The sequence below is a fragment of the Ornithorhynchus anatinus genome, chromosome 13, assembly GCF_004115215.2.
Source record: "Ornithorhynchus anatinus isolate Pmale09 chromosome 13, mOrnAna1.pri.v4, whole genome shotgun sequence".
In the NCBI taxonomy this organism is placed as follows: Eukaryota; Metazoa; Chordata; class Mammalia; order Monotremata; family Ornithorhynchidae; genus Ornithorhynchus; species Ornithorhynchus anatinus.
The window spans coordinates 25204117-25230307 of NC_041740.1; the positions used below are offsets into that span (position 1 = coordinate 25204117).

At 43.9% G+C, this 26191-nt stretch overlaps 1 protein-coding gene across 1 annotated transcript in view; it reads left to right on the forward strand.

The window, feature by feature from the left end:
• Positions 1–26191, forward strand: part of RELN (reelin) — a 324257-nt gene that overhangs the window by 207287 nt on the left and 90779 nt on the right. Inside the window, exons 18-22 of the mRNA XM_029077379.1 lie at positions 1997–2230; positions 4921–5082; positions 9382–9618; positions 18842–19034; positions 23400–23512. Of these exons, the coding sequence (XP_028933212.1) occupies positions 1997–2230; positions 4921–5082; positions 9382–9618; positions 18842–19034; positions 23400–23512 (939 nt within the window). The remainder of the gene's footprint in view (positions 1–1996; positions 2231–4920; positions 5083–9381; positions 9619–18841; positions 19035–23399; positions 23513–26191) is intronic.

The following is a 26191-nucleotide window of genomic DNA, read 5'->3' on the forward strand; positions in this document are numbered from 1 at the left end:
GTGCTCATTGCATTTGAAAGCAAATGAACAGAAGGGCTGTGGTTAAGCGGCCCGAGGATTGTTCAAGGAAGTTGGCAATTTGGCGATCCCTGAAATGTCCCTAAAATGGTTGGAAAATTCACTTAGGACCTAAAATGACTACCAGATTGCCCTCCAGGGTATTGGAGAAGGCTATTTCACACGGTAAATCTCTCTACAGCTCGAAGGTGTACAGATGGAGCCATTTGGCACCCACGCTTCCTCTCTACATTAATCGGACTTTATTCCAACAGCCATCCACGTCAGCTGTGATTGATGGAAGCGGGCATTGCAGTCCTGCTCTTCTCAAATTCTAGCACTGCTCCAGTGGCTGAGGCTGTCCATTCCCAAGCCCTCACACAGAAAGTCCTCCTAGGTGGAACCTCCACTATTCAGCTTCTTTCCTCCCACCTCATGTAATAGTCACTGGCTCTGTGGACTCAGAGCTGAGTTAAATGCCCACTCACAGAGTAACCTTCCTAGATGTGGCGGTCCCCTCCGTGTTTGGCAGGCATTGGCTTGTTGGCCACTCACATAAAATGGGAGGGAAGACTAAGCCTCTTTTCTGTCTCCTCACCACACCCCATCCCCTTGAGGATTCTCCTGATTTTAGAAATCAGCAACAAAGGTCTCAGGCCATCTGGGAAATAAGTTGGGGACCATTGTTTTTGCTCTCTCTGGGATTGGGAGACAATTCCTTACAATCCATTTTTCTCCCGCTAGCCCCAAGTTCATCTAAGTGACTCAAAGTGAGTACTGAGGAATCCACAGCTGGTTGGTGGCGAGACAAAGTGGATGGAGAGAGGGGAAGGAGGCTGCCCCTGCAGAAAAAAACAAAATATGTCTGGATGTGAAAAATTTCTTGAGGTAGTGGGAGACACATTGTGAAACTGGGGTGCTTCTGGAATCTGGGTCGCCTTGGTTCCAAGAAAAATGAGGGGACAGTTAGCTGGGTCATAGCACCACGTGGGCTTTGGTATCCCAACCAGTGCAAGATCCCACCAGGATCTCCCAGAAAAGCCACAAGATGGAACTTTAAAAAAAACACCCTTTCTGCAGGAGTGAGATCATAGTTGATTGGATTCAGACAGGAAAAAGAACAGAACTTAATGTAAATGAATTTTCCACCACCTTCCCAAAATAGATTTCACCACCATTGCAGGTCTTGACTTATGCTGTTGCGTTGTTTCCAAACCATAGCGGCACCATGGGCACCTCTCTCCCAGAACGCCCCGCTCTCCATTTGCAATCATTTTGGTAGTGGATCCTTAGAGTTTTCTTGGTAAAATTCCAGAAGTGGTTTACCATTGCCACCTTCTACACAGTAACCTCGAGTCTCCACCCTTGACTCTCTCCCATGCCGCTGCTGCCCAGCATGAGTGACCATTGCAAGAGATGGCCATAAAACAAGTTGCTTCTCATACCTGGCAGAGGGCAAGGTTTCCACTGAAAACATTGGCTGTGGAAACTCTCCTGTCCAGGCTGCAGTACGAAGCTCCCCAAGACTGAAAGCTCACTGTGGGCAGGGAATGTGTTTATTGTTGTATTGTACTCTCCCAAGTGCTTAATACAGTGCTCTGCACATGGTAAATGCTCAATAAATACGATTGAAGAATGAATGAATGAATGGCCTGGAACCAAATTATGAGCAGGCCAGAATATTCCCAGATTTAAATTATTGTAAAATGGAAATGTATCCAAGATATATAGGAGCAGATCAACTGTATGGCATTTGCTGGACAAGGGCTATGAATTATTGTTTTAATCAGAAGTTGCTCTGTGCGACATTGCTGGGAAAAAAAATATATTGGTAGCATTCATCCCAGTTAGACTCCTCTTGGTGATCCTTCAAATTTAGTGTTCCCCGACACCCGCAAAACTCCTTCCCTCAGCTGAGACACCCCACACTCCCTCTATGGGGCGCTCTCTGAAAAAGCATGAGACTTCAGTGGGACATTTGAATGTGTTCTGCTTGCAGGTGTGACCCCGGTTTTTCGGGCCCCGCCTGCGAAATGGCTTCACAGACCTTCCCGATGTTCATCTCCGAAAGCTTTAGCAACTCCCGGCTCTCTTCATACCAGAATTTTTACTCGATCCGTGGTGCTGAAGTCAGCTTTGGCTGTGGCGTTCTGACCAGTGGGAAGGCTTTGGTGTTCAACAAAGATGGAAGGCGTCAGCTCATCACATCTTTTCTTGACAGCTCTCAGTCCAGGTAAGCGGACAAGGGCAGGGTGGCATGGTGGGGCAGGTGTAATAAGGCTGTCGTAGTGGATAGAGCATGGGCCTGGGAGTCAGTAGGTCGTGAGTAACGAAGGTTACTCCGTGAGTGGGCTCTGCCACTTGTCTGCTCTGTGGCCTTGGGCAAGTCACTTCACTTCTCTGGGCCTCAGTTATCTCAACTTTCAAATGGGGATTGAGACGGTGAGCCCCATTTGGGACAGGAACCCAATTTGCTTATATTCACCCCAGCGCTTTGCAAAATGCCTGGCACAAAGTAAGCACTTAATAATTACCATTATTAGCAGTAGTATTATTAAGGAGGATTTTGGGAGCCCCTATCTGCTTCCTTCTAGACCATAAGCTCTCTCTAGACTGCAAGCTTAGTGTCGTCAGGGCATGAATCTACCAACTCTATAATATTGTATTCTCCAAAGCTCTTAGTACAGTGCTCTGCACACAATAAGCACTCAATAAAGATATCCTTGATTGCCTACCTAGGCCAGTTTTTCCTCTAATGTTGTTTTTTTTACGGTACTTATTTAGCACTTACTATGTGCCAGGCCCTGTATTAAGCACTGGGGTAGATATAAGCTAATTAGTTTGGACACAGTCCATGTCCCACATGGAGCTCATAGTATTAAAGCCGCTTTACAGATGAGGTAACTGAGAAGTGAAGTGACCTGTCCAAGGTTACACAGCAGACAGGTGGTGAAACTTGGATTAGAACCCAGGTCCTTCTTACTCCCAGGTCCAGGTTCTATCCACTGGACCATCTGCTTCTTAGCAATTGATGATTTGGTAGTTTGACCCAATCAAAACTTTGACTTTGGGGTGCCCGTTTATGTTGAACGCTTGTAATCTGTATGCAATTTGGAAGCTCCACAGACTTTCAAGTATTTTGGGGCATTCAGGTGAAAAACCATGTAACGTTAGCATTGAAATGTGTGTCAGAGCCAAGCGCTAATTAATTATTTATCTTGTTTTGTTTATATGACAGCTTGTGGCAGCTGATTAGATTTATTTTGTGTCTTTCTTCCCTTGGTGCCTAATAAATAATGTACTGATGTGATTGCTACTTTAAAAATCCATACATGTTGGTGTTTCTGCACGTGGCTATTTATGCACATATACATATATTTATGAATCTTCAAACATCCACTCTCACAGCCCACAGTGGGCTTGAAGGCATGCAAAAATGTCTAATAGTAAGTCATCCAATCATATTTACTGAGCGCTTATTCTGTGGAGAGCACTGTACTAAGCATTAGGAAGATGACAGTATAACAGTATAATAGACACATTCCCTGCTCACAACATCAGAAATGACTACAGTAAAATCACTTTGCTCAGAGAGGCAGTATGGCCTAGCAGAAAGAGCCCAGGCCTTGAGTCAGAAGACATGGGTTCTAATTTCAGCTCCACCACCTGACTGCTGGGTAACCTTGGGTAACTCACTTCACTTCTCTGTGCCTCAGTTTCCTCATTTGTAAAATGGGAATTAAGTACTTGTTCTTCCTCCCCCTTATACACTGAGCCCCAAGTGGAACAGGGACTATGTCTAACCTGATCATCCATTGTATCTCTCTTAGAACTTAGCACAATGCTCGGCACATAGAAAACACTTAACAAATGCCACAATTATTATTATCATTCTTATAATGTTAATAATTGTAGTATTCAAGAGCTTACTATTTGCCAAGCACTGTGCTAAGGGCTGGAGTGGATACAAGCAAATCGGGTTGAACACAGTGCCTGTCCCACATAGGGCTCACAGTCTCAATCCCCATTTTACAGATGAGGTAACTGAGACCCCAAGAAGTGAAGTGAAGTCTGCTTGAGGTCACATAGCAGACACGTGGCAGAGCCGGGATTCCGCCACATGTCTGTTATTCATTCAGTCATATTTATGGAGCTCTTTCTGTGTGCAGAGCACTGTACTAAGCGCTTGGGAGAGGACAGTACAACAATTAGACACATTCCCTGCCCACAATGAATGTTATCTTATCTAGCCCTTAACCAACTGGAAAGCTCTTATAACACACATTCCCAATTTCCTCCAAGAGTGCAGTCTGGCCTATTGGGATTCCAGGGATCAAAAGGAGTTACAGAGAGTCCATTCCCAAGGCCAAGGAAGGGCTAGTACAATCAAACCAAATGCAACCCCACTAAGGCCTGATGCATAAATCCAGCAGGACTGTCTTGGACAGGAAGGCTAGCCATTTATTTATTTCTATTAATGTCTGTCTCCCCCTCTAGGCTGTAAGTTCATTTTGGGCAGGGACTGTGTCTGTTCTATTGGTATCTTGTACTCTCTCGAGTGCTTAATACAGTGCTTTGCACACAGTAAGCACTCCTCTCAACTGTAAGCTCCTCTAGACGGTACAGTGCTTTGTACACGGTAAGCACCCAATAAATGTGACTGAACGAACGAACGAGTAAATAGGATTGACTGACAGGCTTCATTCCCAATTTGGCGGCTTTCACTGGGAAGCCATGCAAAACCGCACCTCTGGGAGTTATTTCCGGAACATCCTTTACTCTCAGTTAATCAGAATTTGTGAATAATCAGCACCATTCATTCCCCGCCATCAGGAAAACCCTGCAGGAGGATATACTATAAGTCACATCTGAGCAGCCCATATGTTACCCAGACATAATCTGTAGAAACGATTTCCAATACAGGTTTCTCCAGTTCACGCTGAGGCTGGGCAGCAAGACCGTCCTGAGTTCCTGCAAAGCCCCCGACCAACCCGGAGAAGGAGTTTTATTGCACTATTCTTATGATAATGGGATTACATGGAAACTGCTGGAACATTATTCTTATCTCAACTACCATGAACCTCGGTAGGTTGGCCGGGGAGAAAGAGGGAAACGCCGGTTGCTTCTTAGTGGAATTAGACTATTCCCTGCAATATACTGTAAAGGATTTAATATTGGGGTGGTGACGGGGGAGAAGGCAAGATAGGGATGAGACTAATAAGCGGAGGTGGGAAATGAACCCTATTTCTGCAAATCCATTTCACTTCAGCAGATTTTTATACTGCAAAATACATTTGGGATTAAAATCCTTTGCTGGAGAGAGACAGACAGACACACTAACCTACCCCTAGGAAAAGGAACACAAAGGCCTGTTAACAATAAAGCTGGGACAGACCATGCTTCTCCTTTGACTGACATTTAAGCTCACAGTTTGGGGAAAATGTAATAAAGTAAGCAAGACTTAGGTGAGGTAGAAGGTAACAGGGTCTGAACTCTTACTGTTTTTCCACCCAGAGTGCTGTGCAAGTGGGTGCTATGGTTCACTACCTCAGCTGAACTAGGCAGAGGAGGGCTCTCAGGGCCTTCTGTTAGCCTCCTCACATTCCACCCCCGGTAAAAACCCTGCGCTCTTAGGATTTCCTACCTGAAAGTACTGATTTCTACTTCTCAGAGATATATAAAACCAACATTCTGGCTTAATTATGGAATTCAGATATCTAAATGTAATGAATAAGCTTTTCCCTTTTGAAGAATTTGGATCCCATAATATGAAGAGATCGCGAGGCCCAAAGCGGTCTGAATGAATGTTACGAACAGGTATTTCATAAGGATTTCTCATGGCATGTGCCAAGTATGTATGGAATATTAGAATAAATTGATGGTGACGGCACTGAAGATTAGGATGAAACTACATAGAAAGTTGTTACTGGTACGTTAATTCGTCCCAAGCCACTAATAGAATGTGATGAAATTGGACTCCTCTTTAAGTGATCAATCTGTATCACCGATTGAAATTGATCTTTGATCTTATGAAAAAATAATTACCCACTTAATGTTCTACCGCAGAGGTGGATTTAATCTTGCTTGCCATTTGACAGCAACATTTTTCTTCTAAGCAGAGCAGTCAAGGTCTTCAGTGATCGGTATTGCTCTTAGTTTGAAGGATATAGCTCAGAACTGAGCTAAGCAGTGATGATGGTCAGAGAACCTCTCTTGACTAAGGAGGATGAGTCAGTCGATTTGAATTCTTTGACCTTTTGCCCTTCTCTCCGCTCAGTGAAATAATGAAAGAAAGCATCTATTTGGAATTTAGCAGCCTTTCTGGAAACTAACTTGCAGTGCCCATAACAGTACATCCCACATATGCTTTTCCTGAAGAAATTAAATGCAGGCAGGACCAATACCAGATTATATTATTAAAGTATCAATGGCTGGCTATAATTGTTATGAACACTATCATTCCTTCCCACGGAGTCTTCATTTCTGTGGAAACAAAATGTGTACCCTAAAGTATTTCTGCTGGTTGGCTTACCTCTGAGACTTCCCATGAGTTTTTAATCATTCATGAATTCTCCATGATTCATTAAGTAATTTTACAAATATATTTCCTTCCTATTTATAAAAATTAAGAGCTGAACATAGCTAAGTTCAGAGAATTCATGAGGCTATTATTTTTTTAATCAAACCGAGTGAAGTATATTTTAGGGCCTAATTAGTTCTCCTTTTCTAAGAAACACAACTGAATCTCTTGTCGAGGCCAAAGTTATTTGAAGAGCTTTTGCAAGGGGTGGAACTTGTGACTGGTCTAAATGTGAACTTGGTTGGTTGTATTTGAAGTAATTTTTGTCCAAGGACATCCAGGCACAAAGGAAACCCTATCAAAACCTGTTCTTCCTCATACTTAGTTAGCAAGCCGCATGTAAAAGTGGGTAGGCAATGTGTCCGTTTATTGTTATACTGTACTCTCCCAAGAGCTTAATACAATGCTCTGCACACAGTAAGCGCTCAATAAATGCAATTGAGCAAATGAATGAATCACTCTGTCAGCCTGATTAACTTGTGTCTCCCCAAACGCTTAGGACAGAGCTTAACACGTAGTAAGCCCTTAACAAATACAATAATAATAATAACGATAATAAACATAATGATGATCATAATACCATAATAACAAACCCAGGACAGAGAAGGCATTTAAAAAAATCATAATGACACAGCATACTCTTCCCAGGTGGTAGTAGAAATAGCATTTATTGAACACCCACTTGGTGCTGTGTACAGGGTGCTTAGGAAGTCCAGAATAATGTAGTCACATGTTCCCTTCTCTCAATGAGCTTACACACTATTGGGAGAATCAAGTACCTCCACCTAAGCCGAAGAAAACAGTTAGAAGAGTTGGATTGGGATTGAGGTCTTGTCTTATGCTGTCGAATCGTCTCCGACCCGTAGTGACACCATGGATACATCTCTCCCAGAATGCCCCACCTCCATCTGCCATCATTCCAGTAGTGTATCCATAGAGTTTGTTGAAAATATAGAAGTGGTTTACCACGGCCTCCTTCCGCACAGTAAACTTGAGTCTCCTCCCTCGACTCTCTCCCGTGCCACTGCTGCCCAGGTTGGGATGGAGAAGGAGGGAAGAGAAGAGAAGAAGGAGGGAGCAAGGTGACGTAGAGCTTTGAAATCAACAGTGAGAAGTTTTTGCTTAATATGGAGGTTGATAGGCAACCACTGGAGATTTTTGAGGAGGGGGTGACATGCCCAGAATGTTTCTGTAGAAAGCTAATCTGGGCAGCAGAATGAATTGTAGACTGAACTGGGGAGAGACAGGAGGTTGGAAGGTCAGAAAGGAGGCTGATGCAGTAATCCAGTCAGGATAGGATGAGTAATTGTACTAATGTGGTAGCAGTTTGGATAGAGAGGAAAGGGCAGATCTTGGCGATGTTGTGAAGGTGAGACCAGCAGGTTTTGGTGATGGATTCGGTATGTGGAGTGAATGAGAGAGCGGAATCAAGGATGACCCCCAAGATTATGGGCCAGAGAGTTACCGATGGCCGAGTAAAAGATGGAGAAAACTTCATGAAGAGGAAAGGAAATGTTCCCTGTCCCCAGTTGGGATTTTGGTTAAAGCCCAACACCAAATTAGTCTCCCTTCCTTCCAGATTAGCCACTGATCCTTCGTGACAGAAAGAACCTGTTGGTCAGAGGCTCACAAACCCTGATCGAAAGGGTTTGAAAGAACGGTCCCCTCCCGTACAACTGCCGTAAGAATCTTCCCAGCTTTCTCATTGTTGCATTTCAGAGTGGGCTCCTGGAAGGCTATAACCTAGTCAACAATGGGGCACAAGTACCCAGTAGGAGGTCACTAATTTTCCCCCTGTGTGCATCAAGGCAGGTGCTGGTCAGGTCAATTTTCCTTCTTTTTCTGCTCATCTGTATTTTTTGGTTTTAATTCCCTAAATCTCCCATTTCTCCTGAACTTTCAAGGCACAAACGATATCATCTCCAGGCAGTTTGATCAGGAGATGGCAAGGTTTAACCTCCAGGAGACTGCTTTCAGTCAGTTTCAGTCCCATCCCCCAATCCCATCAGCGAACCCTGACTAGCTCACCAGGCTTGTGACTTTCTTCTGTGCACCAGTCTTTGCACGTGAAGGAAAAAAAATAAGCCTTCCTCCAACATGTATTACCTAAAAGCTCCTCTCCCAGTGTTTTAATTGTGCCTCAGTGAAGAGAAATCTCCCATTGGCGTTCACTTCCCCCTCACCTTGCCTTGTGTGTGTGAGCAGCAGGGTACCGGTGATTTATGGGGCTTTCAACCAAATGTCATTGCCTCAGCAATTAATGTATGGTCCCTGCCTCTGCGGACAATAATCGCTGCTGGAAATTAGATATTATTCTTAATTTTCAATGCCGTCTGTCAGGTTCAGGTGCGTTGTCATAGCTGCCATGGATGATCGGGGCCCTTGCCCTTTAGGCTAATCTCCTGGGACTGATCAGACACTCCTGCTGCCCCAAGGCCCAAGCGGATTCTGTGTCCAACGTGTGACTTGGAATCCCTTCCCAAAGCAAGGTGAATCCTCCCTGCGAAGGGAAACCAGCTTTCTCTTAGGATAGCTTTTCCAGAGAGTCGGGATGGGGGAAAGGAGATGCATTTTTGCATTGCATTCCCCTGGGATCCAGGTTTAAGCTATTCCTGTTCTTAAGCTGTTCTCTCTTCCAAAGGAAAAGGATCGAGATAGACAGGCTAGTAGCACAAGGGAGAAACATGATACCCTCTATCTCCGAGTTCACTGGGACTATTTAAACTAGGAAAAATTAAAACAAAAAACCCCCTGAAGCTTGGGGGAATTTTTATGCTCAAAACCCCTTGGCCTTCTTTTTTCAGAATCATCTCTGTAGAGTTACCTGATGATGCGAAGCAGTTTGGAATCCAGTTCAGGTGGTGGCAGCCCTATCACTCGTCTCAGGGGGAAGATGTCTGGGCCATCGACGAGATCATCATGACGTCCGTCCTCTTCAACAGCATCAGCCTCGACTTCACCCACCTGGTAGAGGTCACTCAATCCCTCGGATTCTACCTGGGCAACGTCCAACCCTACTGCAGCCACGACTGGACCCTCTGGTGAGACGCAGATTTTCTTTTAGAGAGTCGATTAACTGGGGAGATTTGGGGTAGACTTAGAGGGACCTTTCTCACGCTTAGAGGCGTCAACAGACATGACAGAGACCTGGTGCCTTTTGTGGAGATACTTTAATAATAATAATGGTATTTATAGAGGAGCAGCGTGGCTTAGTGGAAAAGAGCACGGGCTTGGGAGTCAGAGGTCATGGGTTCTAATCCCAGCTCTGTCACTTATCAGCTGTGTGACTTTGGGCAAGTCACTTACCTTCTCTGTGCCTCAGTTAACTCATCTGTAAAATGGGGATTAAGATTGTGAGCCCCACGTGGGACAACCTGATTAACTTGTATCTACCCCAGCTCTTAGAATAGCGCTCAGCACATTGTAAGTGCTTAACAAATGCCATAATTATTATTATTATCATTAAGTACTTACTATGCGCCAAGTAGGATACAAGCAGATAGAGTTAGAGACAGTTTCTGTCCCATGTGGGGCTCACAGTTTCAATCCCCATTTGACAGATGAGGCAACTAAAGCACAGAAAAGAGAAGCGAATTTCCCAAGGTCACACAGCAGTCAAGTGACAGAGCCGGGATTAAACCCCATGACCTTTTGAGTCCCAGGCTTGTGCTCTATCCACTATGCCATGCTCCTTTTTTAAGAGTATGGTTTGAGGGCTGTTCCTCCCAAAGGCAGGGGGCAAGACTCAATGATTTCTCAAAATCCTTTCTAGCTCCAGCTTTCTCTAGTCCTGTGAATTCTTTGTGTTCACCATTGAAACGCTGACAGGCCTATTTGGTTTCTTCTTCTCATGAAGCTCTCTGGAAGCTTTTCACTGTAATTGTCCCAGGAGTGCACATCACTAAATGTTCAATCAGTGACCCAATCATAATTAGAGGCAAAATGTTGCGCTCCAGTGCACGGTGAATTACCTATGATGGGAATTGTACATGTACAGTAACTTCCCACACCCAGCAGGCTGGAATTTTAGCTCCCGAATGAATGCTGATGGAAATGGAAACACAGCTAATCGCTTTGGCTGTGAGTGCTTTGCGGTCTCACAGAGTGAGAGCCTTCTGTGGAAAAAAATGAAGTGGCAGAGCCCTTTCTTGGATACAGACAATGGAGTGCTAGATTATCTGGCTGTTGTTTCTGGATTTTGTGGCAAAAGGAATTAGAGGGCACAAAAATAGGTCAACTTCATATCTTTTATGAGCCTTTGATTTTTATATTCCTTTTAAGTTCCTTTCCTTATCATTATCATTAAGACTTTGAACCCCATGCGAGACAGGAACTGTGCCCAACCCAATTTGTGTGTATCCACCCCAGAGCTTAGTACAGTGCCTGGCACATAGTAAGCACTTTAAAAATACCATTATTATTATTATCTAGTTGAGCAATCCTGCACTCAAGACTCACAGACACTGCCCCTCCTAATGATACAGCTCTATTGGAGATGCCAAGACCTGTAGAAAGGGCTGGGGTAGATGCAAAATAATCAGCTGAGAACCAGCGTGTCCTAGTGGACAGAGCCCGGGCCTGGGAATCAGAAGGACCTGGATTCCAGTCCTGGTGCTGCCACATGTCTGGTGTGTGACCATGGGCAAGTCACTTCTCTTCTTTCTTGGTCAGGAGACCAAGGTTCTCCAGGTAGGCCACAGTGCTGATCAAAGGCCATGCTGAGAAGCATCATGGCTTAGTGGAAAGAGGTTGGGCCTGGGAGTCAGAGGACATGGGTTCTAATCCTGGCTCCACCACTTATCTGCTGGGCAAACTTGGGCCACTCACTTAACTGCTCTCTGCCTCAGTTGCCTCATCTCTAAAATAGGAATTAAGATGATGAGCTCTTTGTGGGGCAGGGACTGTGTCCAACCCAATTATCTTCTGTCTATTTCAGCATTTAGTACAGTGTCTGGTGTATAAAAAAAAAGGCAGGGGAGGGAGGTTAACTTGTGGTGGTGGCAGAGGGAGGTGGGAGAAGTTAGGGAATGTGTCTGTTGCTATTTTGTACTCTCCCAAGTGCTTAGTACAGTTCTTTGCACACAGTATGTGCTCAATAAATACAATGGAATGATTCAGTGAAAAGTAAAAAATGCTTTTATTACGGGGAGGCTCTGGAGTTGGCCAGCATTTGCCATAAGCCATACCCGATTTGGAGGTCTTCTTCCATGGGCCGTGAGTCTGGAATGGCTTTGGGGACTTTTGGCATTTACATAAGGGAGTAATGATGACCTAGCAGTGAGCTACCTTTTGTTATAAGACTGAACCTGCATGGGGAGTAACTCTCCTTGCGCAACGAAAGCAAGTCAGTGGCTTTACCTTATCCACCATGGCCTACCTGGCTTCGAAACTGGGGAAATTGAGAAGAAGCTTGGCTCAGTAGATAGACACAGGCCTAGGAGTCAAGAAGGACCTGGATTCTACTTCCAGCTCTGCCACTTGTCCACTGTGTGATCATGGGCAAGTCACTTCTACTTCTCTGGTCCTCAGTTACTCATCTATGAAGTGAGGGTTAAGATGGTGAGCCCCCTGTGGGACAGGTACTTTGTCCAACCTGATTAGCTTGTATCTATCCCAGCGCTTAGTACGGTGCCTGGCATAAAGTAAGTGCTTAACAAATGCCATTAAAAAAAAAATTGGAGACCTGTTGACAATTTCCCTTTCGCTGCTTAGTTTTAAGTCATTTGCGGCCCAGCCTCAATTAGTTCAGATAACCGGTATTCCAATGGACAACAGTAATATATTTACTTTCCCAGATCACTCCGAAGTTCAGTGGGCTGATTTAGCAGTCAGGTTTGATGTCTGCTAACAGCAGTTCAATACCTTTCATTTGATCAAAACCCCAAGAATGGCATAGCTTCATCAAAGTTTGATGAACGCTCTTTAAAACACTGTGCTTTTCATTGGTACAGATAACTCTACTCAGAGAAAGTGCAGAGTAATTATAGAAAACCATAAGGAAATATAAATAATTGTATGATTCCCCTTGGGCACCTTGAATAGAACTGTAGAATTTTATTAACAAGTTCATTTGAGCGATTTAATATGACTTTCTGATCATCTCTCAAGTTAAAAAGAGTTGAGTTGGTTGGGAGAACTGGGAGCTGCTATCCTGACAGGGATAATGAGGCAATACTACACATTAACCATTTTAATTGGGACAAGGAAAGTACTCAGTGCTCATTAAAATGAAACACCATGACAGAACACAAACTGTGCCCATTTTCTTCACCAGTGAGTTGGAGTGAAAACCCTTCTAATGACATTGTTTTTCCCTTGCTAAAGAGTCACTCATCGCCCAGAAAGGCATTTCGGGAATCAATAGGACTACAGAACAACTAGGCGTTGTTTTTCGGAGACGTTCAAATGACAATATTCAAAATAAAATTGTCGAAATGATTTCCAAGCCCTTTGGGGAATCAATCAGCCTTTCCATTCAGAAGCACGTGCATATCAACATCTAGAAGGGAAACCTTTGGAGTGTATTACACTATTATCAAAGTATTGTTTAGATTCATTCTTCAGGGTGTGAATCTCCCTATTTGGAGCCATTGGATCTCTAGGGACAGTGTTTTTTTTGTTTTGGTGGTGTGTTGTTTTCACTTCCACAGGATCTGTTCAAATGGCTGTAGTTAAATTAATTATTGTTGGCTTGTCCCAGCTGTGAGTCCATTTGGTTCTCATTTCCTACTCCTGACTCTGCGAGAGCGAGGATTGCAAGTGACGTGGAGGGTGCCCTCCGGGGAAAAGTTGGACAATTGCTTTTTCATTAGAAAAACTGGAGTCAATATGCTATAAATCATTTTCAGCATGTCATTCCAGAGCCTGCTTTCAATGAAGGAAAGTATTGCTTAAAATTATCAGGGATGCTCTCATATCTTCCAGTGAATCCGGAAATCGAGCCTATTTTGGCCCGAAGTTTTGAACAGCTTTATAACAAACTGTTACATGTGATTCAGAATGTAGGATTCTGGAGATCACCAAGCAGATAATTTCTTTTGGGCTCTTCCTGAAGACAGGAATAATCCCAACATGATATTTGAGTTTCTTGTTTTTGGTTAATAGAATAATTTACCCAGCAAACAGCTAGGGACAGTGTTTACAGGCATTATTCAGGCTTTCTGGTTCAAACCCAGGGCTCAGTAGGTAAGGGAGGTTGGAGTGCATTGTAGAGTAATCAGGTTTGGGTTCAAATGAGAAGCAGAATGGCCTAATGGAAAGAGCACAGACCTGAGATCAGAGGACCTGACTCTTCTAATCTTAGCTCCACCACTTGTCTGCTGTATGACCTTGGGCAAGTCACTCCTCTTCTCTGGGCCTCAGTTCACTCATCTGTAAAATGGGGATTAAGTCTCTGAGCCCTGTGTAGGTCAGGGACTGTGTCCAGCCCACTTATCTCATACCTACCTTAGGTACACTGCTTAGTGTAGTACCTGGCAGATAGTAAGTCCTTAGCAAATGCTATTATTAATAATAATGATGGGATTTGTTAAGTGCTTACTATGTGCAAAGCACTGTTCTAAGCGCTGGGGTAGATACAAGGTAATCAGGGTGTCTTACATAGGGTTCACGGGCTTCATCCCCATTTTACAGATGAGGGAACTGAGGCCCAGAAAAGTTAAGTGGCTTGCCCAAAGTCACACAGCTGACAAGTGGCAAAAGCAGTATTAGAACCCACAACCTCTGGCTTCCAAGCCTGTGCTCTTTACACTAAGCCACACTAATATTATTATATAATAATAATTGTGTTGGAAGTGAATGAAAAACTGTTTCTTGACTAGTTAGAGGGAAAGACAGTGAGGGTCGAGGAAACATATACAAGTTTTTTTTATTCTGTTAAAAATCCTATGTCAACCAAATGATAATAATTGTGGTATTTGCACTGTGTGCCAAGCACTGTACTAAGGGCTGGGGTAGATAGATACAGTGTATTCAATTTGGACTAAGTCCCCCTTCCTCCTTGGACTTATTCATTCATTTAATCATTTTTACTGAGCGCTTACTGTGTGCAGAGCATTGTACTAAGCGCTTGAGTCGTAAGTACTCAAATTCTAACTTCTAACCAAGAACTGAGAAGAGGCTTCCAATCAATCAGTCAAGCAATGGTATATATTAAGCACTAACTGTGTACAAAGCACTGTATCAAGCCCCAGGGAAAGTACAATAAAATAGAGTTGATAGATGCAAGCCCTGCCCACATTGAGCTTACAGTCTGCCCGGTAAGTCAGGCATTAAAGTAAATTACAGATTGGAGATGTAATAATAATAATAATAATGGTATTTGTTAAGCGCTATGTGCCAAGCATTGATCTAAGCACTGGGGTAGATTCAAGGTAATCAGGTTGTCCCACGTGGGGCTCACAGTCTTAATCCCTATTTTACAGATGAGGTAACTGAGGCACAGAGAAGTTAAGTGACTTGCCTACAGTCACATAGCTGACAAGTGGCAGAGCCAGGATTCGAACCCTTGACCTCTGACTCCCAAGCCTGTGCTCTTTCCACTGAGCCACGCTGGGAAGGAAGAGGGCTCAGATCTCCATGAAGTAGTGTGCCTCTCTGCCTTGCCATCTTTAATAGTAAATGTAACCAAGATGACCTGCATCTATCTCGCCACATCCCATCAATCTCGCCGCAGACCTCACACTTCCGGCCCGGAACGCCCTCCCTCTTCCTAACCGGCAGACAATTACTCCCCCGTTCTTCTCCCAGGCTCCTGCATCCAAACAAAGGTATACAGAGTCAGGAGCCTAAACAGAGGGGAGACGACGGACCAAAGGGAAAAAAGTGAACATGAAAATGTCTGGTGTCCAATCCCTACCGGACCGGGGACTACCCAGCTGAAAACCAGCTGGTCCAGAATAAAGCTAGCCAGATAAAGCTAGCCTTACTCCTTTAGGTAATTCTTAGAAAGAATGATAGGGATGACTTTGCTTCCCGTTGTGCCCGAGTATGTCACGGTGGTGCCGGGCCCCTGTCCCCGAGGGTGGAATTAGCAGAATTAGCTGACATGTTCCCTGCCCATAACGAGTTTTCAGATTATTCTATGTCTGCCCCAGCGCTTAGTTCAGTGCACATGGTAAGTGCTTATCAAATGCCATCATCCTCATCGCCTGACTAAATAGGACACAACCCTGATACCTCAAAGGATACATTGTCCTTAGGTGACCATGAAGTAAGTAATCATTTCATTACTTCTGATTACTGCTTTTATTCAGTCAGTCAATCAATTATATTTATTGAGCGCTTACTGTATGTAGAGCACTGTACTAAGCTCTTGGGAGAGTACAGTATAATAGATACATTCCCTGCCCATAGCGAGCTGGAAGTCAAAAGAGACAGACACTAATACAAATAAAGAAGATAATAATCATAATAATGAATAATTATGGTATTTGTTAAGCACTTATTATGTGCCAGTCACTGTTCTAAGTGCTGGAGATAGGAACATAAATGCCGTGGGGCTGGGAGAGGGGAGGAGTAAAGGGAGCAAGTCAAAGCAATGCGGAAGGGAGTGAGAGAAGAGGAGAGAAAGTCAGCTTTTAAGCTTCTTACACCAAAATCTTCATTGCTCATTGGTCCCTTTACAAATTCATTCTTTACGGTTGCCTCCGAACAGTGATAGCTCTCCAGTCCATCTGGCTCTTGCTCACCGCACTCCTTATCCCTGAGGGAAAATGACAGACAGGGAAGAGAGAGTGCGTTCAATCAATTTCTAATTCTTGGTTCTCTGTACTGACATCTCAGGACCCGGGCCTATCTGTGGTTTCCATCGGAGACTCCATCTCTAGGGATAATAACAATAGCAATAATGATATCGATAGTGGTATTTGTTGAGTGCTTACTATACGCACCAGGTACTTGCTGTGCTCTGGGATAGATGGAGTACAATCATACTTGTCGCGGGCAGGGAATGTGCCTGCCAGCTGTGTTATAGTGTACTCGTCCAAGTGCTTCGTACACTGCTCTGCCCATATTAAACGCTCAATAAATACCATCCATAGACACCAGACACAGCAGACCTGGGAATCAGAAGGTCATGGGTTCTAATTCCAGCTCTGCCACTTGTCTGTTCTGTGATCTTGGGCAAGTCACTTCCCTTCTCTGTGCCTCTCATTTGGAAAATGGGGATTGAGACCGTGAACCCCACATGGGACAGGGATTATGTCCAAGGTGATTTGCTTGTATCCATCCCAGCTCTTGGCATAATGCCTGGCACATAGTGAGCGCTTAACAAATGTCACAATTATTATTATTATAGCTATGGAGTTCATATTCGAAGGGGAAGGGAGAACAGGTATTTAATCTCCATTGTACAGATGAAGAGAAGCAGCGTGGCTGTACCCCAGTGCTTAGTATAATACCCAGCACATAGTAAGCACTTAACAAATACCACAGTTATTAGCAGTAGTAGATGAGAGAACTGAAACGCAGAGAAGCTAAGTGCTTTGTCTAAGGCCAAACAGTAGGCAAGTACCGGAGCAGTTATTAGAGGCCAGGTCTTTGATGATGATGATGATGATGATGACCTCATAACTTCCCACCCAATCTTTCATTTGAAATCAGTGACCAAACAATAGAGTCACAAGCAATATCGATTTCTCGGGATGAGAAGGCCCATTTGGGTCGGCCCGTTCAAAAGATTCCCCTTTTCCCTCTGCTCCTCCACCTCTCCCTTCCCATCCCCACAGCACTGTACCCGTCCGCTCAACTGTATATATTTTCGTTACCCTATTTATTTTGTTAATGAATTGTACATCGCCTTGATTCTATTTAGTTGCCATTGTTTTTATGAGATGTTCTTCCCCTTGACGCTGTTTAGTGCCATTGTTCTTGTCTGTCCGTCTCCCCCGATTAGACTGTAAGCCCGTCAAACGGCAGGGACTGTCTCTATCTGTTGCCGACTTGTTCATCCCAAGCGCTTAGTACAGTGCTCTGCACATAGTAAGCGCTCAATAAATACTATTGAATGAATGAATGAATGAAAAAGATGTCGGGTCTGTGACCAGATCTGTGCATCTTTTGTTTCTTCTGCACAGATTACTTTTTGTTTCTGAGCTTCGGGCCAGAAGGAACCCTCCATGCATGCTCCCCATTCTGCCCTTGCGTAGCTTGCCCATTCTGGACTGTAATAGGTGAACAGCAGCACCCCACAGCAGGGGCCTGGATTGGCTCCTGTAAACGTTAATCACAACATCAGCGTGAGGCAGAATCACTCAAGCTTGGGCCAGATTGCCACCTGGCTCTGATGTAGCTTCAAAATATACGTTTGCGTGAATGTGCATTTATATTAGAAAATGGAGAATTCGTAAAAGATTCCTCCCATCTCTGCCCCTTAGGCAGCACCATAAACCTCAGTATCCAGATTAATTCAAGGTAGCCAGCATTCACAAGCCCTGTGGCTACCCTATCTTTATCCCCCATTCTTCCATTTAAAGAAATTTTTTTTTGTCATTAAATGCTTACTATATACCAGGCACTGAACTAAGCACTGGGGTAGATACAAGCTAATCAAGTTGGACACAGTCCCTGTCCCACACGGGGTTTGTGGTCTTAATTCCCATTTTAGAGATGAGGGCACTGAGGCCCAAAGAAGTGAAGTGACTTCACCAAGATCACACAGCAGACAAGTGGTGGAGCCCAACATTAGGACCCAGGTCCTTCTGACTCCCAGACCCATGCTCTATCCACCAGGCCATGCTGTTTCTCACTGGTTAAATAATTAATGAATGCTAGACCAGTTAGATCACAACTAGAAATAGGGTAGCACTCACTCCAGCCCCCATGCTTTCATGAGGCATGGAATGGTGAGGATAATGATGTTGAAATTGAGCATGGTGATAACTGGAAGTGTTATTCTTGGCACCCCACAATCGAAGTGTTGTTTGAGATACTTCTGAGGGAAGGGTTTTTCCTTTTTTTTTCCTTTTTTTAAAATAATATTTGTTAAGTTACTATGTGTACTGCTCTAAGCACTGGGGTAGGTACAAGGTAATCAGGTTGGACACAGTCCCTATTCCACATGGAGCTCACCATCTTAATCCCCATTTTCTCTCTGAGGTAACTGAGGCCCAGAGAAGTGAAGCAACTTGCGCTAGGTCACACAGCAGAAACGTGGCAGAGCTGGGTTTAGAACCCAGGTCCTTCTGACTCCCAGGTCCAGGCTCTATCCACTTGCCCTCACTGCTTCTCTGCTTCGGGTTCTGATTCCTGTTCTGTACCTCTCAGTTTTACAGGCGACTCTAAACTGGCCCCCAGCATGCGGTATGTGGAAACACAATCCATGCAAATTGGAGCATCGTACATGATCCAGTTCAGTTTGGTGATGGGCTGCGGGCAACCATTCACACCTCACATGGACAACCAGGTGAAGCTGGAGTATTCGACCAATCACGGGCTCACATGGCACCTTGTTCAGGAGGTAAGGCTGGGTGATTTGCTCATTGCGGGGCCTTCAACAAAGGGTTCGTTTTGAAACCAGAATTAGACAGCTGAGCTGGATTAATTCATTCAGTCGTATACTATGTGCACAGCACTGTACTAAGTGCTTGGGAGAGTACAGTATAACAACAAAGAGACACATTCCTGCCTACAATTTGCTTACAGTCTAGAGGGGGAGACAGACATTAATATAAATAAATAGATAGCTAGATAAATAAATAAATACATACATAAATTGCAGATACATACAGATATATACATATCTGCCGTGGGATGGGAGGGAGGATGAATGAAGGGGCAAGTAAGAGGGGAACAGAAGGGAGTGGGAGAAGAGGAGAGGAAGGCTTAGTCAGGGAGGGCTCAAATTACTCCCTCAAGTTACTACGGATGCACAGTTGTACTCTCCCAACCACTTAGTACAGTGCTCTGCCCACTGTGAGTGCTCAGTAAATGCTACAGATTGACTCCTCTAAAAAGAGAGTGCAAAGTGAACCCTGTTTGACTCATTAAAGAGGGCTAATGGTCCCTTCAGACCAGCAATCATGTCTGAGAACTCTCCATCTCAGGCTGGTAGCACAGGACAATTTAGGATGAAAATGGCACATTACAACAGAGTTCTGATGAGAGGATATGTTCTGATGAGAGGATAGCAGCAGCCCCGAAAATGTTGCAAGTACACTTTTTTGAGAAAGAAAAGAATCAGGGACTCTTAATATCCACCCTGCCTAAGCCCCTCAAGCAGTGTGTAAATAACTCGGAACCATTTTTGTTGTTGTCGTTGTTAAGTGTTTACCATGTACCAGGCACTGTACTAAGTGCCGGAGTAGGTACAAGGTAATCAGGCTAGATACAGTCCATATCCCACAAGGGGCTCACACTGTTAATCTGCATTTTACAAATGAGGTAACTGAAGCACCTAGAAATTAAGTAACTCGCCCAAGGTCACACAGCAGACAAGTGGCGGAGCTGACATTAGAACCCAGGTCCTGCTGACTCGCAGGCTCGTGCTCTATCCACTAGGCCATGCTGCTTCCCAACTTGAGCCAAGTAGAGTTGATTTTGCTGGAATCACGAGCAGCAGCACGGAGTGATGAAACTACCTACAGGCACTAGGAATTTTTGGTGCCTGACAAAATCTGTAAAATCAAATCAGTCCATCAAATCTGTTCCAAAAGAGTTAAGCCAGAGAGAATAAGGGAAAGGAGACTTCAAAATGAGGGAGACCAATGTACTCTGGAGAAAATTGGTGAAAAGCAACAGCAGGGAGAGTTACTCTGCTCTGCTCCTCTCTCCCATTTCGGTGGTTATTCCTTTGTCTGTGTGCAGCCACCCACATGTAGAATCTCCACATGTAGATTCAGTTGGAAACCAGATTTTTATCCTCTGTAAAAACCCTTTCCCCAAATCCACCTAGGGGGATTTGCCCATAATCTGGGGGCAGAAGTAAGTAAATCAAGCTCTAGCTCAAATCACCACAATGCTTTTTCTAAGTTGCCTGGATAAAGTTAGAAGCCAGGAAAGAAAGATATTCATGCTAGACCACAAATGAGAAAAGAGTCTGTGGGGGAGGCGATAATGGGCAAGAAACTTGAAGCCCGCATCTCTGAGTCTGGCAGGAGTTAGTGAGGTAAACAAAACCCTTGGATGAATAATTAGTGGAATAAAAATAGAGTACAAATGTGAAGAGATTAGTGCGATGCTGTAGCCTAGTAAAACCACACCTGGAGTTCGGAGCCCAGCTCTCTGCACAAGGAGAATTAAGGGAGATAATGAATATAAATGAAAATTTAAATATCTGTCTACAAAGAGCCTCTCCATTAGTGCACTCAACAGAGTGAACGTGAAGAGGAATAAAGCGGTTGAACCAGAATTCGGTGGCATAAAGGGATCGCTTCGTCATATAAATCAAGGGGACTGAAGGCAAGGAAAAGACGGGCTTATAATGGAATTTCACCCTCACCTTTGAAATTAAGAAAGGAGATGTGTAGTGTACTTTAAAGTGCAGAAGATGAAAAATCATCCACCATGAAGGCAGAGGAATCCTTTCCTGTTTCTTTCCCTGCAGCCCCCGTGTTTTGTAGTGGACCAGGAGGGTCGTTGAAAAATAATCCTTGTGATATTTGTTAGGCACTTCCTGTGTGCCAAGCACTGTACTAAGCATTGGGGTAGGCAAAAGAGAATCAGGCCTGACACGGTCCCTTCCCCACAAGGGGCTCACAGTCATAATAGGAGGGAGAGTGACTATTGAATCACCGTTCTACAGATAAAGAAACCAAGGCCCAGAAAAATGAGGTGACTTGCCCAAGATCACTCAGCAGGCAAGAAGCAGAGCCAGAATTAGAACCCAGGTCCTGAGACTTCCAGGTCCACGTTCTTTCCATTAGATAGTGTTGCTTCTCTTGAGCCGACCTCGCACCATTTTTTTGAGCAGTCCCTTTCCACCATGGGCCCAAGACATCGTTGGTTTGCGCGAATTGACTCGCTAAATGCTGAACTAAATATTGCAAACCAGGCTTCAAGCCCAGAGGAACTTCAGAGATGTCCATTTCCTCCTAGAAGCCGAACCCTCAAGGGTCACCTAAGGCTGAAGCTGCCTTCACTCCTAATCTACAGTTCTGATTGACTGCCCGTCTTCTGGAAATTCTTTTAGTCTCTCTTGAACCTCTGGCCTCTGCCATGTGTTTTCCCTAGAAGCAAACCAGTCATTGAATATTTTATGAAACAAATCATTCATTTATTCGTGTAATTTAACTATTTACAAGTAACCCTAGGATAAGCCTTGTTCTATTGCTGCTTATGCCCAGTGCAGTACCTGGAGACCTCAGATGCAGGACTTCCTGGGTCTACTAGAACATTCCTCATCTGGAAACACCTTGTGAGTTCTTTGAGAAAGAACTAATCAATATGGTCACCCCTGTAAAGTGACCCTGGGTTGGATTAATAAATAGGGCATTTTAGGAGCCAAGAAATAACTTTTCACTATGATAGAATCACGTCCTCCACAGTTTGAGAGATATGGAAAAGATTCAAAGAAGAATCGTAAAATGGATTCACAGGGTAGAAAATAGGGGTTTTTTAAATGGCATTTGGTAAGTGCTTTCTATGTTCCAGGCATTGTAATAAGCACTGGGGTAGATACACGATAATCAGGTTGAGCACAGTCCATGTTCCATTGTGGGGCTCACGGTCTTAATCCCCATTTTATAGATAATGGAACTGAGGCACCTAGAAATTAAGTAACTTGCCCAAGGTCACACAGCAGGCAAGTGACAGAGCTGGGATTAGAAATCAGTCCTCTTTCTCCCAGGCCCCTGCTTGTTTCACTAGGCCATGCTGCTTCCTATATGTGAAGAAAACTGAAAGCATGTGGGGTTATTTAATTGTCAGGAAAAGAGAGCTTGATCATAAACCAATACAGTACCTCTATACAATTATATGAAGGGTTCTTGGAAGGTAACACTCACCCGGGGGGATTTCATCACTCAGAAGAAAAAATAAGAGGAAATAGTCTTAGATCATTAGATTAGAGTGAAGAATAGGTGCTAAAAAATGATGCTCTAACCCTGAAACAGGCTCTATAGTCAATCAATGGAATTTTTTAATGCTATTTGTTAAGTGCTTATTATGTATGTGGCCAAGCACTGTACTAAGTACTGGAGTAGGAACAAGCTAATCTGGTTGAACACAGTCCACGTCCCACATGGGGCTCACGGTCATAATCCCCGTTTTACAGATGTGGTAACTGAGGCATAGAGAAGTAAAGGGACTGCCCAGGGTCACACAGCAGACAAATGGCAGAACCGGGATTAGGACACTGGTCCTTCAGACTCCTAGGCCTGTGCTCTATCCACTAAGAAGCAGCATGGCTCAGTGGAAAGAGCCCGGGTTTGGGAGTCAGAGGTCATGGGTTTGAATCCCGGCTCCACCACTCTTCAGCTGTGTGACTGTGGGCAAGTCACTTAACTTCTCTGGGTCTCAGTTCCCTCATCTGGAAAATGGGGATTAAGACTGTGAATCCCACAAGGGACAACCTGATTACCCTGTATTTACCCCAGCGCTTAGAACAGTGCTCTGCACATAGTAAGTGCTTAACAAATACCAACATTATTATTATTATTAAGCCATGCTGCTTCTCTTTGAGTGCTTACTGTGTGCAAAGCACTGCACTGAATGCTTGGGAGAGTTCACTACAGCAAGAGTTGGTAGACAGGCTCCCTGCCCACAAGGAACTTAAAGTCTAGTGTGGGAGGCAGTTTGCATCTGGAAATGTGAGAATTCCAGCTTCTGAAAAGAATGGAGTTTTTCCTGCCATGCTAACCTTCACCTGGAGATGTGTTGCTTTTAGGAATGTCTTCCAAGCATGCCCAGCTGCCAAGAGTTTACCGCCGCAAGTATCTACCACGCCAGTGAATTCACCCAGTGGAGAAGAATCACGGTTCTTCTCCCCCAGAAAACTTGGTAAGAAATGACATTTCTAGTTGTTACTAACTCTCACAACTTTTGGTTTTTTGGATTTTTTAATAGTATTTGTTAAGCGCTTATTTCTAAGCACTGGGGTAGGTACAAGGTCATCAGATCAGACACAGTCCATGTCCCACATGGGGCTCACTGTCTTAATCCCCATTTTACAGTTGAGCAGCTGAAGCACAGAGAATTGACTTGCCCAAGGTCACACAGTCAACAGGTGGCAGAGCTGAGATTAGAACCCAGGTCCTGACTCCCAAGCCCGTGCTCTATCCACTAGGCCATGCTGCTTCTCATAAACAGAGATGCGTGTGAAACTTCTCTTAACCTTCTTCAACTTCTCTTGACTTCTCCCTTCCCGACACTGGCTATATGCAGGATATTTGCAGAAAATGGATCACAGCAGGATACTCAAAGAGCTGGCAAACAGAAATAGGGAAACTGTGACCTGAATGGATAGGAGAAACGTGTTAAAGATGTAGGAAAGCAAATTATCATTTGATGTGGGAGTGCTGTGGACAGCAGAGAGACACCAGCAAATGATAGACCATTCTGACAAGCAGCAGTTAGAAGTGGGAGGACTTAGAGAAGAGACTTAAAGAAGCTCATGATTCAAAAAGAATGGTCATTAGCCACTTCATATGTTCTAGAAAGGCTTGTCCTGTTCCTCTTCGGTCTTTTCAACCACTCTCACTCCACCAGCACTGTCCACCATCTTCAGAACAAGGAGTAGCATTTTACATTTTAGGAGAAGTGGGCTCATATTTCTTTCTGACACTCTGCCTGGGCTCTTTACTGAAACCATTTGAAAGACAAGAATTTTCTCTGCAGATGTTCCTCAAGGAAAGGTGAATCTACAGCTGGATTCCCTGACAGGATCCGATGATTTAATTCAAACGTAGGCAACGCTAAACGTGGTGTGCCTAGCCAATTGGGATCTTCTGGGGGCCTCACAATAATAAAGATTTGTGATGTTAGGAAAAAGATTCTGAATATCCCTGGTAGCGTGCCCTTGCCTCGGTGCCATGTTCTATATCGTCAATATTGAGTGTATGCACCTGCCCTCCCAAAGAGTATATGCATGAATGCAATATTTGTTACCCCAGTGAAAATGAATTTCCATTTATGAGGGACATTTGCATAAGAACAAGGCTTAATGAGATACAAACAGCTGCCCATAGCTGACTTTGTAAACAAATCAACCCCTAATGACTGAATGAGAGTTTCTGAATAATTGGGTAAATGTAATTACAGGAACTCTGGCAGTCAAAAAAGATCATGTTATCAGACTTTACTTGCCTGGAATCCTCAGGTTTCCTACCCACCAGGAGGGGACACAACATCACTGTAGTTCTGATTTTAAATTCAGGGTAAGAAAAATCCAATACAAAAAGGGGACAGAGTTTTTGTTTGCAGTGGTCTAGACTGTGAGCCTGTTGTTGGGCAGAGATTGTCTCTGTTGCCGCATTGTACATTCCAAGCGCTTAGTACAGTGCTCTTTACATAGTAAGCACTCAATAAATACAACTGAATGAATGAATGAATGAATTGTCAGTGTGGATTTGGAACATCAAAACAGTCCCATGGAAAGCCTTAACACAAATTCAGTCTAACGGTCCCAGAAAATGCCAAATTCCCTGGCTTAATCCATTCCAGGCAAGAAGAAAGAATCTGATTATTCTCCTATTTAATTTCTTCAGAGTTTCAAAGACCGAAGGCAGGAAGGGGGAGAAGTGGAAAGTTTAAGCCTTTTTATTGAGGAAATGTCGTTGGACTGCAGCTGTGAATCAGTAAAATCACACCTTGTGCATTAACGTGGAGATTGCCCATAATTTCTTTCTTTTTTAAAAAAAATCACTGAGAATGCAGCTAGCATTCTGCCTTTTTTTCTTTTCTTTTCTGATAATTAACTCGCACATACAAAACTGTGGATTGCTGTTTTCAGTCAAATAATCTGCTTAAATTGCTTTTACTTTAAGAAAGTAATTCAGTTTTGGAGAGCATACAAGAGGCAAGGGGAATTTATTTTATTAAGAATGGAGAATTTCGAATGCGCATGTGGGTAAATATTTAGACAATCACATTGATGTGTTTAAATTCAAGTGCAAGTCTATTTGCTAATCTTTAGAAAAGAAACGGCATAGAAAGCAAAGCGCTGGCGGGAAACTCAAATGAAGATGGTTACGTAAGGGTTATAGCTTCATTAATCCAGATCTTCCCAAAGATGAGTGATGTCGGTGAGAGACAGGAATGGCAGGGTTTGAAGCCTGGGAAGATGGGAAATAAGAAAAGAGGAGATATAGAGAGGTGAGAGAGGAATGAAAATAACTGAAATGGGGCAGAATGAGCAAAAGAGGACTTTGAGGAACAGAAACCACAAATTCTAGGAGAAGGGAGAGATAGATATGAGAGGAGAAGAGAAAAAGAGAGGAGCAAGGTGGGAAAAGGAGGGGGAGAGAAAGAGAGGGGAAATCAGGATATCGATCCTGCTTACTCCTTTATTAAGTAATGGTATTTGTTCATCAATCAATGGTTTTTATTGAGTACTTACTACGTGTAGAGCACTATACTAAGCACTTGGGAGAGTACAGTGCAACAGAATTAGCAGTCACGTTTACAGCCCAGAGGGTTAAGCCTTTTTTTTGGGCCCTGCGCTGTATGAAGAGCTGGAAT